The 13,052-nt window shown below is 52.6% G+C and overlaps 1 protein-coding gene across 2 annotated transcripts in view; it reads right to left on the bottom strand.

Annotated features, from left to right (window-relative positions):
• The window catches only part of USH1C (USH1 protein network component harmonin), a 38,085-nt gene extending 26,259 nt beyond the window's left edge, over positions 1–11,826 (bottom strand). The window contains exons 1-13 of one of the 2 annotated variants that reach the window (XM_068989106.1): positions 11,712–11,826; positions 11,216–11,283; positions 10,267–10,410; positions 9,986–10,124; positions 5,346–5,454; positions 5,194–5,218; positions 4,955–5,012; positions 4,588–4,682; positions 2,976–3,060; positions 1,980–2,039; positions 1,762–1,818; positions 1,317–1,459; positions 202–267 (exon numbers count right to left, since the gene is read on the bottom strand). In XM_068989106.1, the coding sequence (XP_068845207.1) occupies positions 202–267; positions 1,317–1,459; positions 1,762–1,818; positions 1,980–2,039; positions 2,976–3,060; positions 4,588–4,682; positions 4,955–5,012; positions 5,194–5,218; positions 5,346–5,454; positions 9,986–10,124; positions 10,267–10,410; positions 11,216–11,283; positions 11,712–11,780 (1,118 nt within the window). In that variant the 5' untranslated portion in view covers positions 11,781–11,826. Of the gene's footprint in view, positions 1–201; positions 268–1,316; positions 1,460–1,761; positions 1,819–1,979; positions 2,040–2,975; positions 3,061–4,587; positions 4,683–4,954; positions 5,013–5,193; positions 5,219–5,345; positions 5,455–9,985; positions 10,125–10,266; positions 10,411–10,754; positions 10,839–11,215; positions 11,284–11,711 lie in introns of those variants that run through there. The other variant, XM_068989107.1, reaches the window with a different exon arrangement.
• Between the last annotated feature and the right edge of the window lie 1,226 nt (positions 11,827–13,052).

The raw sequence follows: 13,052 nt of genomic DNA, 5'->3' as shown, positions 1-13,052 counted from the left end.
GCATGAAAGTGAAAAGTGAAAGTGAAGTTGCTCAGTCATGTCTGACTCTTTGCGACCCCATGCACTGCAGCCTGCCAGGCTCTTCTGTCCAGGGCCAGGTAAACTGGGCCTGCAAGTGGCCTCTGGGGTCACACTCCTGCAAGCACACCCACGTCCACACACAGATGTGTGCGTGCAGACATGTGGGGCCAAGGCACTCACTGTTCCATCTCCTTCCGGTATCTCTCATTCTCCTCTGCTGCCTTCTGGGCAATTTCCTTTTTCCTTCTGAAACACAAATTCAGGTTGACATGCTGGAGTCGACATAAGAGAAGTTAAATCTTCCTTGCAGCTAATCTCTGATTTGAGAAAAAGCTTTAAATATTTCTTCCAGGCTCCTTTCCAAGGATGCCTGGACCAAATTTGGATGCTGGGGAAGTGGGTCCAAAAAAGTCTGGGTCCCAAAAAAGTCTGTGTGGTTTCGCTTGGCACTGTTGAGCAGAGATGCTCCTCTGCAGGGGACTAAAGGCCATTCAGGGTAGGCCACATGCCATGCAGCCACCGCTAAACACCAAGAGGAACTGACTGAGTGAGGTCCTCCCAGAGGAGGGCCCCAGACCCCAGAAGCAATCCTGGGGCTGCTAACCAAGGCCAGGGTGGTTCTCCAGGCTAATTCTGTGATGGGAAAGATGGAAAGATCCTGTCCACCTTCTTTTCCCAAATTCTTACTATGCTTGTAGAATGCAGCTAGATTGGAATTTTGACAGTGGGTTTTGAGTTATGAATTGCTAGCTCCATTTATTCTCAGTCATCATCCCAGCCACTCTGGGATTGTTGGGGGGACAGTTCTTAATCACCACAGTCGGGGTGGCCAAACTGCCGGGGTGTGAATTCCACAGCTTGGCCATATCTGACTTGGTGCACGAGCAGTGTAACCTCTCTGAGTCTCAGTGTCCTCACCTGTAAAATGGGTTAATAACCACATATCTTTCACAGTTATTATGGGAATTCAGTTAAGGAATATAAACAAGGCCCTCATGCAACGCCAGCCGCATGGTTGGTAGTTGACAAACGTTAGCTACTGCTAGTAGAATCCTCATTTTCCATATTTCTGAGTCTTGGAAATCAGGGGGTTTCCTTGTTAAAGAGGGTGGAGCCCAGTGGTCTGGAGGCAGGGTATACTTGCGCTGAGCATCACTGAACCCCTCTAGTGTGAGGACAGGCCTCGGGGGAGAGAGTGAAGTCAGCTCAGGACCCAGCCGACAGGAAGCAAAGCAGGTGGGATGGGACGGGGCCCGGAAGGGCTGGGCGGGGGCTCCCTGGCTGGCCACACTCACTGCCTCTCCATCTCCTGCTGCTCCTGGAGGATCTTGTTGGATTCCATTGCCAGCCGCTTCTGCATCAGGAGCTCCTGCCGCTGCAGCTCGTGCTGCCGAACCTCCGCCAGCCGCTCCCGGTCTGTCATGAACAGCTCCCGGCCCTTGTGGAGAGAAAATAGGCCCCTTGCTCAGTCCCCGGGGAGCCTAGAAGTACAGAGCCAGAGTTTTGGGGAGGGGGGCAAGATGTGGGTTGTCTTTTCGTCACCATCGCCCCCCATGTCAGGCATGTGGCTCCTGCTCTCTGTGACCCTAATATCTGGCTGGGCAGGGGTCTTCCCATCAGCTATCAGAGCTTTAGGGACGGAGACCCCTGGGCCAGGAGAGTGTGGCGGAAGCCAGAGGTCTGAGTAGCTGGGCTGCAGGTAGGGGTCGTGGGGCCCCCACCAGCTCGTTCTGGACTTACAGCTCCAGCTACAATGGAGATGGTCAGGCTGCGGCTACTCTTCAGCACGTTCACGGCCTACAGGGGACAGACGGACAGTCAGCAGAGGCCTGACAGACCAGAGCAACCGAGGCCTCTGGGGAGCACAGAAGGGTTCAGACTCTGTGGCAAGGGAGAGGAGGGTAGAAAGAGGAGTGCAGAGAGGCTCGTGGCCGGCAGGTGAAAACCCCACATCTCACCTCCTTGTGGTCCAGGTTGGAGAAGTCGATGCCATTGACTTCAACAATCTGGTCCCCTGTCTGGGGGAGAAGCGGAGAGGCATCAGCGTACTTGTACTATCTGGACACTTTTTCTGTTGGAAGGGCTCCCCCTGGAGGCCAGTATCGGACACTGGCTCTTCAAGTAGCAGCACCTCAACTCTTTCCAATGAGCAGCGTTCCAATGGGGTCCTCCCAGGGCCCTTCCATTCTGTATTTCTTTCAAATATTACACCAATAGAGGTTCATTCCTTTGGTTGAATTTATGCATTTGCTTAAAAATCTCAGTTTGTAGACAGGAGCCTTTAAGATTCTCATACAGTAGATTCTGTGTGGAATCATAATTAGTATAATAGCTAATATTAATTGATCCCTCCCTACGTATCAGACACAGTTTGAAGTATATGTGTTAGTTCATTTAATCTACACAATGACCCTAAAAGGAAGACTATTACCCCCCATTTTACAGGATAGGGAACTGAAGCACAGAAAAAGGAAGTAATTTGTCAAAGGTAGAGGTTAGAAGTTCTTGTTTCAGCATCAGACCACCGAGAGTTGAATCCCAGCCCGGCCTTACCAAGTACATGATCTTGGGAAAAATCACATACTTTCTCTGGGGCTCGGTTTCCTCATCTGCAAAATGAGGCTAATGATAGTACCTAATTCTCAGAGTTCTCATACGTTTTAAAGGGCTTAGAACAATGTCCAATCCAGTAATCACTCAATGAATGTCAATTCAGATTATTGTTACTACATTCCCAAGCTCAGGACCAAAGGATCCCAGAGCTGGAGAAGGGCTGTAGAAAGGGTCAAATGTCACCCACTCTGTGAAGCCTTCCCTTCGAGGGATTAACAGGAATCCTCAGCCAATGAGTGCTGAGAGAGCACTCTGGGAAAGCATGTGCTGTATCCCTAGGAGGTCACAGTCTGATCTGGCATCCAATGGGGCCCCCCTGGAGCAGGCCCAGGGTCACTCACCTCCAACCCCACCTCAGCAGACAGGGAGCCAGGCTTCACATGGCTGATGAAGATGCCGGGTTTCTGGATAGGGCCACTGGAAATGCTGTGGGAGAGATGGGAGGTGTAGGTGAGCCTCGGCTCCAAAGTGCTTGCTCATTCAATGTCCTGCCCCATCTGCCTGTGTATCCAGGCCACCTGTGAGCTCAGCACCCAAGTCCTCTGCCATCTACCTCCTCAGCCTCTGTCTACCAGTCCAGGTTCATTCCCCTGGGGCAATAACCACAGGAAGCTACTTCTAACTCCCCACACCCAACCTCTCATCCAGCACATGCAGGTGCTGTTTCTTCTCTTTTTATAGCATTTGCCAATGCTTTCTTTAAAACTCAAATGCTATCTTCTCTTCATGGTTTTAACCAAACTCCTTAATACTCTCAAGATGAAGCTGGTTGCCCCCTTCCCAGTGTGCCTAAAACACCTACAGCTAGGATGGCGTTTGCACTGTTATCCTCCCCTCCCAGGGCTGTGGCAGACATCACTAATCAATCAAACACTCTTTTCTACCTGAGCCTAGATACAGCCTTAAAGTTCTTTTCAAAAGAGTACTCCAGGGTGGCCGCTGCTGCTGCTAAGTCGCTTCAGTCGTGTCCGACTCTGTGCGACCCCGTAGATGGCAGCCCACCAGGCTCTGCCGTCCCTGGGATTCTCCAGGCAAGAACACTGGAGTGGGCTGCCATGGTGGCAGCTACCACTAATTGATTAGAGATAGCACAGAGTAGACCATCTGTTTGCCATGCTTGCGTGAGAGCCCCCCCTCAGTACTGTAACTATTTATGTGGTTGGCTTCTATATTAAGGTATAATTTCTTAGAAAGGAGGGACTTTTTTTTTTTTATCACTTACACTTGGCAGAAAAGTGTTAAATAAATGTGACAGAAAGGAAATAAGGAGAATCACTTAGGGAATTCCCTGGAAGTCCAGTGGTGAGGACTCTGCACTTTCACTACCAAGGGCCTGAGGTCAGGGAACTAGGATCCTACAAGCAGTGGGGCATGGCCAAAAAACGAAAAAATAAAGAATACCTTAAATAATAATAGCTAATATTTGCAAAATGCTTACTACCTGCCATGCACTAAGCTTGGTGCTTCACTCTGTCATCTCATTCTTTCTCACAACAACCTTGTGAGGTGAGGACTGTGACCTCTGATTTATAGGGAAAGCTGAGGCTTGGAGTGCTTAAGGAATTAGTCCAGGGTTCTAGAGCTCATAGGTGACAGAGAAGGGCCCAGAACCTAGATCTCTAACCGTTGCACTTATGTGCTTAACAAGACCGTCCCATGAGCCCCTCTGTCTGTTAGCAATTCCCTGGCTGCCTCTTAAGGAAGTCACAAAGTAATAAGTAGCAAGAGAACTGTGTCAGAGGTGGCCAACTGGACAGGCTCCTTTTGCGTGACTTGAGGGCCCACCAAAGGAACATGGCTCTGCTTTTGGGCCTCAGTTTCCTCCTCTGTAAAATGAGCCTGATAGAGCTGTCCCTCTGGCCCTACAGGACTGTTGTGAAGCTCAGAGGGGAAATCAGCGGTGAGAGAGGCCAGCTGGCCATGAGTGAGCCCCAGTGTGCGCCTGCCACCCACCTGCAGCCAAGGCCCCGGGAGCCCACCAGGCTGATGAAGACCTTCTTCTCCTTGTTTTCCTGGCTGCCAGGGGAGCCCAGGCTGCTCCGCCCGCCCTGGCGGAAGGAGAGGCTGAGGTCACCAGGTGTCCACACTGCAATTGGCCTCCTGTGCTCAAGGCCTCCAGGGTGCAAGCCTGACTGCTGTTCTGGCCCTCGGGGTGTGTGTCTGCACTGGCTGGGCCACCGCCTACAGGGCCATTCTGGATGCGCTGGCAGCCTGTGTGAAGCCCCCAAGAGCACCTCCCTAGAGCAAGCCCTCCTTCAGGCAGGCTGCCCCTCCTGGAAGACCGCCCCATCCAGACCCACCAGCGTGGTCCTGACCTTACCCCAGATTCTGACACAAACTGGTCCACGTACTGCCATTTGAGGGGCTCGTCGGGAGAGCTGATAGGATGGGAATGTAGAAGAGGGGTCCTTAGGGAGAGAAGGTTAAGGCACCAGCCCAGAATCCAAGTCTGCCCTCTCTGAAGCCTCCACTGTCACTGGCCTAGGGGCAGAGCTGGCCAGACCCCAGGACCCTGAGTGCACAGGGAAGAGTCTGCCTGTGGAGGAGGGTCCTGCTCACCTCTTCACAGGGATCAGGCCTATGTCTGTGGGAGAAAGGGGAGGTGGGTTATGATGGCTTCTCTGCCCTTCCTTCCTCCCATCGCAGCTGGGTACCACCAGCTGCCAGGCCCCACCCCACCGTCAGCAGCCCTTTGTCCTGGCCTCACTCACGTCTCACTTTGATGGACACAGTCTTCTTGGTGCGGATGAGGTTGATGACCTCCTCATGGGTGCAGGAGGAGATGGAATACCCGTTGATCCGGACGATCTCATCCCCTACCTTGGCCACAGACAGAGAGAACACGCATCGGGCAGCTGGGCAGGCTCACGGCCAGCGCCTTGTCACCAGCCACACCCCCTCCATCGGCTGGAGGACCCCCAGGGCAGGCAGCACTCCCCAGCAGTCTTTCTGCCCATTTCGCAGATGGGGGAACCAAGATGGAGGTGGGCGTCACAGAGAGCAGGAAGCAGAACTGGGGGTAAAAGTCAGAACTCGCTGCCCTCACCCCATGTCACTTCCATCCAGGGGGCACCATCAGGTTCTGGAACCCATGCAAAGGGTGACCTTTCACCCAGATTCAAGCGCTTCTTCCCTGGCCTTTGTCCCCACAACCCCAAGGAGCAGGCTTGCACCACAACACCGCAACTGAGTTGGGGTAGGAACTTCCATGGCTCCTGACTCAAGCTCACATCACGGACACACACAATCTCTTCTGTTCCATTTGATGGAAACTCATTGAACATTTTAACTCTGCCCTGGCCCTGGCCCTGACCTCTGAATTCCTCTTCTGGAAGAAAGCAATGAACACTGAATGAATACAAGGCTCTAGCATCAGATGTCCTGGGTTCAACCCCCTGCTTTTATTTTTATTAGCTGTGTGACCTTAGGCAAGTCTCTTGAGCTTTTTGAACCTGTTTCCCTCATCTGTAAAATGGGGAAATACTGTGGCTGCCATGAGAATTAAGAGAGTGTGTAAAGTCAGCTAGTGCCCAGCACACTGTAAATAACCAATAAATAGTTGCTGTTACCATTAATTGGGCTTCAACTGTAAGCTCTCTGCTCAGATCCCTCTTCTCAGGACTTTAGTCTCATTAACTGGGAGAGATGGGGGCTGAGGGACCTGCAGGGCCAGCCCTGGATACGGATCCCTGGTGACATCAGTCGGTTCCAAGCTGGACACAGCTGTGGGCTCCCCCAAGCACCTTGGCTCTGGGGGTCAGTCCTGAAGTTCCTCATTTAACAACCACAGGCTGGAAGGATGCCCAGACACCAGTTGAAATGGAGGCCCAGGAGGTGATGGTTTGCGCAGGGTCATGGTTCTGAGCTGCAGAAGAGGGACTGGTTGGTGGAGGCCCTCCCCAGTCTGAGACCAGCACGGGTCAGCTGTAGGCTTAACTCACACCACATTTGCTGACCTTTTGGAGGCTTGTCAGTGCATGCAGGAGACTCAGCTTGACTCCTTGGAGGGTCAAGGACTGGGCAGGCATCCAGCCTCTCAGAGGTCCCTTAGGCCAATTCCTACCCTCTACAACATCCCTGCCCCAGAGTCACCTTCTTCCTATTGTCACCCAAACACTTCCAACCTGGACATAGACCCCAGTCTTCTCAGGGGCCTGGGAGGAGTGGCAAGCAGCTCAAAAAGGTGACACGGGGCAGGGGAGGGACTTGCTAAAGAACTCGGTATGTTTCTGGGGATGTCTCAAGGAAGGAGGACAGCTGGATGACCTACCTGCACCCATTCTTCACAACAACCTGCATTTCTGCTAATAAGGTGAGGGAACTGAGGCTCAGAGAGGTAAGGAGACTTGCTCAATGTCATCCAGCTAGTAAAGAGTGTTGCTGAGATTTGAAGTCAGGTCTCCCTGACAGACAGCAATTGCTGGTTGTCTGGAAGCAGGAAAGAAGGGCGTCTGGCCAAGCTGGGCTGCAGTTCCCTGCGTCCTGTCTTCTCTGGATCTTTGCCGCCTGACAGAGCCCCTGAGGACCATAGGAAAGGCAGGGATTACTCTGTCCATTTTACAGCCGGGACAGCCAGGGCACACGGGATCATTCTCCAGCCCTGGACTGTACAGTAAGCTGTGCAGGGCAGAGGATGCAGGTTCAGACAGGATACATGTGGATAAAAACCTAACACACCTCCAGTAGGGAGACTGGAGAAGGCAATGGCAACCCACTCCGGTACTCTTGCCTGGAGATTCCCATGGACGGAGGAGCCTGGTGGGCTACAGTCCATGGGGTCACTAAGAGTCGGACACGACTGAGCGACTTCACTTACACTTTTCAATTTCATGCACTGGAGAAGGAAATGGCAACCCACTCCAGTGTCCTTGCCTGGAGAATCCCAGGGACGGAGGAGCCTGCTGGGTGCCGTCTATGGGGTCACACAGAGTCGGACACGACTGACACGACTTAGCAGTAGCAGCAGCAGTAGGGAGACTAGAGCGGAGATGGAGTTCCAGGGCAGGGTCCAGGACCCCATTTGGAGTTCAGACTCACAGGTCAAATCAGCAGAACCTCTGGTTCAGCCAGGCTTGTCTGAACATGCCCCTCCCCTGCCTTCTGGAATCTTCCCCTAGCCACCCTGAGGCATGGGATGTCTCCAGAAACATGAACTCCAGACAGGTGAGTGGAGGCAGCCCTTTCTCCCCAAGCTCCTCTGAGTGAAGCTCCCTGTCTTGTTCCGAAAGGGAACTTGTGGGACCCCAGCAGGATGATTCCCACACAATCCCCAGCTCAATTTGCAGGATCAGCTTTCCTCTCCTTCCCGCCCCTGCATGAAGCCCTGCAAAAAGGCCTTTGTGTGAGGGCCACGGTGAAATGACGATCTGAGGGAGAGCGGCACAAAGGAGAGATGAGCCCATCAACCTGAGAAAGGGTCAATAATTCATAAGCCTGAGAAACGGCAGGGAGGTACAACTCTAAGATTCATTAAAATGCCCCCAAGTCCCCAGGCACAGAAGCGTCGTTGAGAAATGGCCTGTCCTAGGAGGAGAGCTCACCCTGGGAGAAAAGAAAGGGCTCAGCTGACGCCAAGAGAGGGGCTCATTATGCTTTTTCTCTGGCTGTGTTTCTGGGCTGGAAAATGTGCGGCACAGGAGAGGGATAATGAAGGGGCTGAAATTTCAGACGCTCCCGGCGAGCCGTGAGACGGGGATTTAGAACAAAGCACTGCCTGTCAGCGCCCAGTTTCTACCTCCCACTCCACAGAGTCTTATACCAGCCTTCGGCCCCCTGAAGCCCCTGGCTTGGCAGCCCAGATTGGGGTGCTTATGAGAAACATGCTGGAAGCTCTGGGGAGGGTGTGGGAAGGCCTCTTTTAACTGGACATATGAAAACACAGCTCTGGGCTCTGGCAACAGCGAGACCTGAAGGTCTTCCCGTCTCTGCTCGGACACTGAGGTGTGGAGACCCCAAGGGAGGGACCCTGGGGTGTTGGACAGAAATCCCTGGGCTTGGCAATAAGGAGACCCAGGTTTAAATCCTGGCTCTGTCACTTAATGGCTGTGTGATTCTAGTCAAGTCCCTGATCTATCAACTCTGTAAAATGGGGATGATCCAGCCGAGGCACATAAAAAGAACTGATTGTCAGCACGTTATCTGGCACATTACAGGTGCTTATTAAATCTCCCTCTCTGCATGTTTAATAAGCACATGGCATTTACTGGTATAGAAAGAATGGAGAAACAAGATTCTTCTGTATAGCACAGGGAACTATATTCAACATCCAGTGATAAGCGGTAATGGAAAAGAATATGAAAAAGAATGTATAATGTTTATAACTGAGTCACTTTGCTGTACAGCAGCGATTAGTACAGCACTGTAAATCAACTAAACTTCAATAAAACATCCATTTAGAAAAAAATAATACATTCATATGATTCAAAAGCCAATCTAAAAGGTGTAGCCGTAAAAAACTCACTATCACTTTATTCCCTATCCACTCGTTCCTCCTCCAACAAGTAACGGCCTTTCACTGGTGTGCGTGTGTGTGCTCCTGCACACAAATACAAACAGAAGTCATGCTATTCTAGGAGCATTAAATACATGCACATAGCATTTATGTGCCAGGTACTGATACAAGTACTTTGTAATATGAATTCATTTATTCCGTCAGAACAACCTCATGAGGTAGGCTGTTTGTCATCCCATTTTACAGATGAGGAAACTGAGGTAGTAATTTCACCAAAGGCATCCAGCTAATGAATAGCAAAGCCAGGAGATTCTGGCTCCAGAATCTATACTTGAAGCACTGCACTATGCCAGGATTTCCTTCTCCCTTCCAGGGAGAAGGCTATGTATCCAGAACTTCAGGTGTCAGGGCATAACTATGCTTTTCCTTTAGACATAAGGGAGGTGGGTGCAGAGCAGCAGAGGCAGCGGCAGCTGGAAGCCAGGTTCTCCACTCCCCTCAAGAAAACAGGCAACACACTATTAGATATAAAGTGGATAATAAGGACTTAGTACATAGCGCAGGGAAAGCTACTCAGTACTCTGTAATGGTCTATATGGGAAAGGAATCTAGAAAAGAGTGGATATATCTATATGTGTAACCGATTCACTTTGCTCTACACCTGACATCAACACAACGTTGTAAATCAACTATGCTCCAATAAAAATTAAAAACTGAAAACAGACAAGTGCCTGCAGCCCGATTTCTATGGGCCTGAGAACAATCTGTCAGGATACAGAGGCCTTTTCCTCTCCCAAAGGCTCAGAAGGGTGAGGTGACCACGTTACACCACACAACCTAGTGTGCAGAGACAGGAAGCCTGAGGCCTGGTGCCACGACCCCTGGGCCCTGCTCACTCACCTGGAGCCCGACGCTGTCGGCCTGGCCACCTTTGATGAGGTGGGAGATGAAGAGTCCACAGCCAAACTCGAGGCCGCCACGCACGCTGAGGCCGAGGCCTTCGGGGTGCAGCCGGTCCAGACGTACCTCCTTCAGCTTCCTGCCACGGGAGGAGGGGCCGATGACAGCCCAGCTCTGGTCCGATGGCCAGCACTGCCCCATCCACTTGTCAGCGACCCTGTCCATCCCAGGGTAACCTCTCCCACCCCTGCCTCCAGCCTGCAGCTCCCTCTGTTCCACACCTGGAGCGCCGGGGGGTCAGCTGGTCATACTCCACCTGGTGTTTCAGTGGGATCAGAGGTCTGATGGCATCGAACAGGGGCAGACGGCTGGGCTCGTTGATGACCAGCTTCAGGTCCCCCACAAGCACGGCCACATCCATGGTCCTGCAGTGACACGGGGGCCCTGGAGCCTCATCCACAGCCATGGCCTCTGAGACCCAGGGATTCCCAGAGGAAGCAGTCCTGGGTTGAGTCCCCAGCCCTGGGCCCAGACCTTGGGTGGATAAAAGCTTAGAGCCCCTAACCCTGGGCCAGGTGCCTCAGAAGAGTCTGTTCTCCCATCTAAGTATCCCAAGGAAACTGTCCAGGTAGGGGTTGCTAAGCCATCAGGCAGATGGAATCAAGCCAGGATTCTCACTCGTCTCTGCCTAGTTCCAAAGCCCAGGGTCCTTCCAGACTGGAAACGTCTGTGAGGTGGTGGCCAGCCCTCTCAATCCCCTGCTTCTCACCTGCAAGCTGCAGCTGAGCTCTGTAAATCCTGAAATCACAGTATATCGCACGAGCCTCCACCTCATACTGTTCAGACCCTCAGCGTCTAGAGCCGACACTTTTCTGGCTACCAGCTGACTTGCTTATTCTCAGTCCATCACCTACTTTTAAAAATGTAAGTTGGTCCCTTCTCAAAACCCTTTGACGGTTCCCCACTGCCCAAAGGGTGCAGTCCATCCTCTTGGGCAGGTTCAGGGTCTCCGTGACCTGTCACTGTGGACCTGCCTGGGCTGTGTAAATATTTGCTGACATAAGTGAATGGCGTGTCTATCTGATTCCCAGGAACACTGAGCATTGGCCTCCCTGAGCAACCCCAGGATTCAAGAGGGAAGTCGTCCTGTCTCAGAATGACCCATCGCAGGGCTTCCTGAAGATAGAGGTACCCGGGCTGGTCCACGGAACCTGGAACCCGCACACTTACTGGTGGTACATCCGCAGCACATCATACAGATAGTCCTTTTCTGCATCATTTTCAATCAGAAAATCCACCTGGAAAACCCCAAGGCAGAGTTATATCTCCAGGCCCAGCACCCCCACAGCAGATCCCAGGACAGGGAGGTCACTGACGGTGGCGGCAGGGGGTGACCCTCCTCCGCATCTCTTCAGGGTTGTGAGAAGAGGAGGGAAGCCAGAGGCCAGGCTGGCACCTGACTGCAACACATCAGAAGTGCAGACTACCCTGATGTGGCCACAGGAGTCCCTCTGCCTCGCGTCTGGATGTGGTCGGGCTGAGCCTCGTCCCCAGGGCGGTGATGCACAGAGCGATGCATACGCGCATCATACTTGTGAACCCCTCGCGAGGGTGATGCTCCCCCGCGGCAGCTGTACTGCCGATCACCTCCACGGCTATGTCACCTGTGTCCAGGCTGGCAACTCGAGTGTCAGCTCCCCGGTCTGGAAGAAGCCCACTGTCTTACCTGATGGTGGCTGTAGTGCCGGATGACTGCTTTCAGAAAGGATTTAGGCCACGCACTCAGACAGCACATTCCCCGCCCCCCGCCGGAGCCCCCTAGCACTGAATTCTCCCTTGTCCAGTCCTGGCCTAAGCTGGGTCGGTCCTGACTTCTGGTCACGCTTTCCCCTTCCCACGTCCGTGTGTGCCTCCCCTGCCACCGGAGGGGGAGAATCAGGTTACGTTTGTTCAGCTTCCCTGACGTCAATGGCTGGGAGCCCAGGGTCAGGGTCAAGAGCAGGAGCCCCAGATTCCACTCCCTGGGACAGCTCATTGTGTATCTCTGCACTATGTCCTGAGCTCTCTCTTCAGCCCAGGACTGAGTGAGAGAACATGGTGGGGGCTTGAAGGGTGCTTGGATTCCTCCCTTCTCCAGGCCCAGCAGCATGGTCCAGGGCCTCAGCCCACATAAGGGAGAAGATGCTGCTGGAAGCTGCAAGCTCCCACTTGATTGGTCCTCAGAGGAAAATCGGAGCACCTTTGCCTTTTCTGTGGGTATCTTAAGGATTCTGGGAAGTTGGGGGGAATCCATCTGTTCCAACCCAGAGAGGACATACGAACCCCAGCCCTTGGGATTTCTGGCCTGAGCAGATGGGTACAGAATGCAGACTTCTGGTCTTCACCTAGCAGTACCTTCTTCCCTCTTGGAATCAAGCTGAACATTTGATTAGAGATGAGAATAAGCTAGGAGGCTTGCCCTGCACTGACTCACAGTTGGGCTTCAGAAATTTATCCTACCCGCTCCAAGGAGGGCATTCCTACTTCCTCCTGTTTCAGTGCCCCTTTCCTCCAGGCCAGTAGAAGAAGGGGGACAGAAGCACATGCTAGAGTGGGCAGCACTGAATCTCAGGTGGTAGCCTTGGCTTTTCCACTCACCACAGAAGTGGGCACCTCGAAAAGCCCACATCTGTGAGGACCCAGTCTGGACTCTCTCTGCACTCTGGCTGGGCTTGCGTGAGAGGGGTGGGGAGCCACACTGAGACAGACCTGGACTGCCCACATGTGGCTGCCGTGCAGGAGTCTGAGCATAGAAAAATTCTGAATTTCTCTAGGATCAGGTTCAGAAATACTTAAATAAACTGGATCATATCACTTTCGTGCTTAATAACTTCTCATTATACTTAAAACAAAACTCAAGAACTTCCCTGGTGGTCTGGTGATTAAGATTCCAGGTTCCCAGTGCAGGGGCCCTGGTTCAATCCCTGATCTGGGAACTAGATCCTGCATGCGGCAACTAAGACCCGGCACAGCCAAATTCCTTACCTTATCGAGGCCCAGCTTTAGCTCCTGCCACTCTTCCTAGCTA

This window comes from Capricornis sumatraensis, chromosome 16, assembly GCF_032405125.1.
Source record: "Capricornis sumatraensis isolate serow.1 chromosome 16, serow.2, whole genome shotgun sequence".
NCBI classification, from domain to species: Eukaryota; Metazoa; Chordata; class Mammalia; order Artiodactyla; family Bovidae; genus Capricornis; species Capricornis sumatraensis.
The sequence above is the reverse complement of the archived record's forward strand: the minus strand, read 5'-3'. Positions and strand labels throughout refer to the sequence as shown.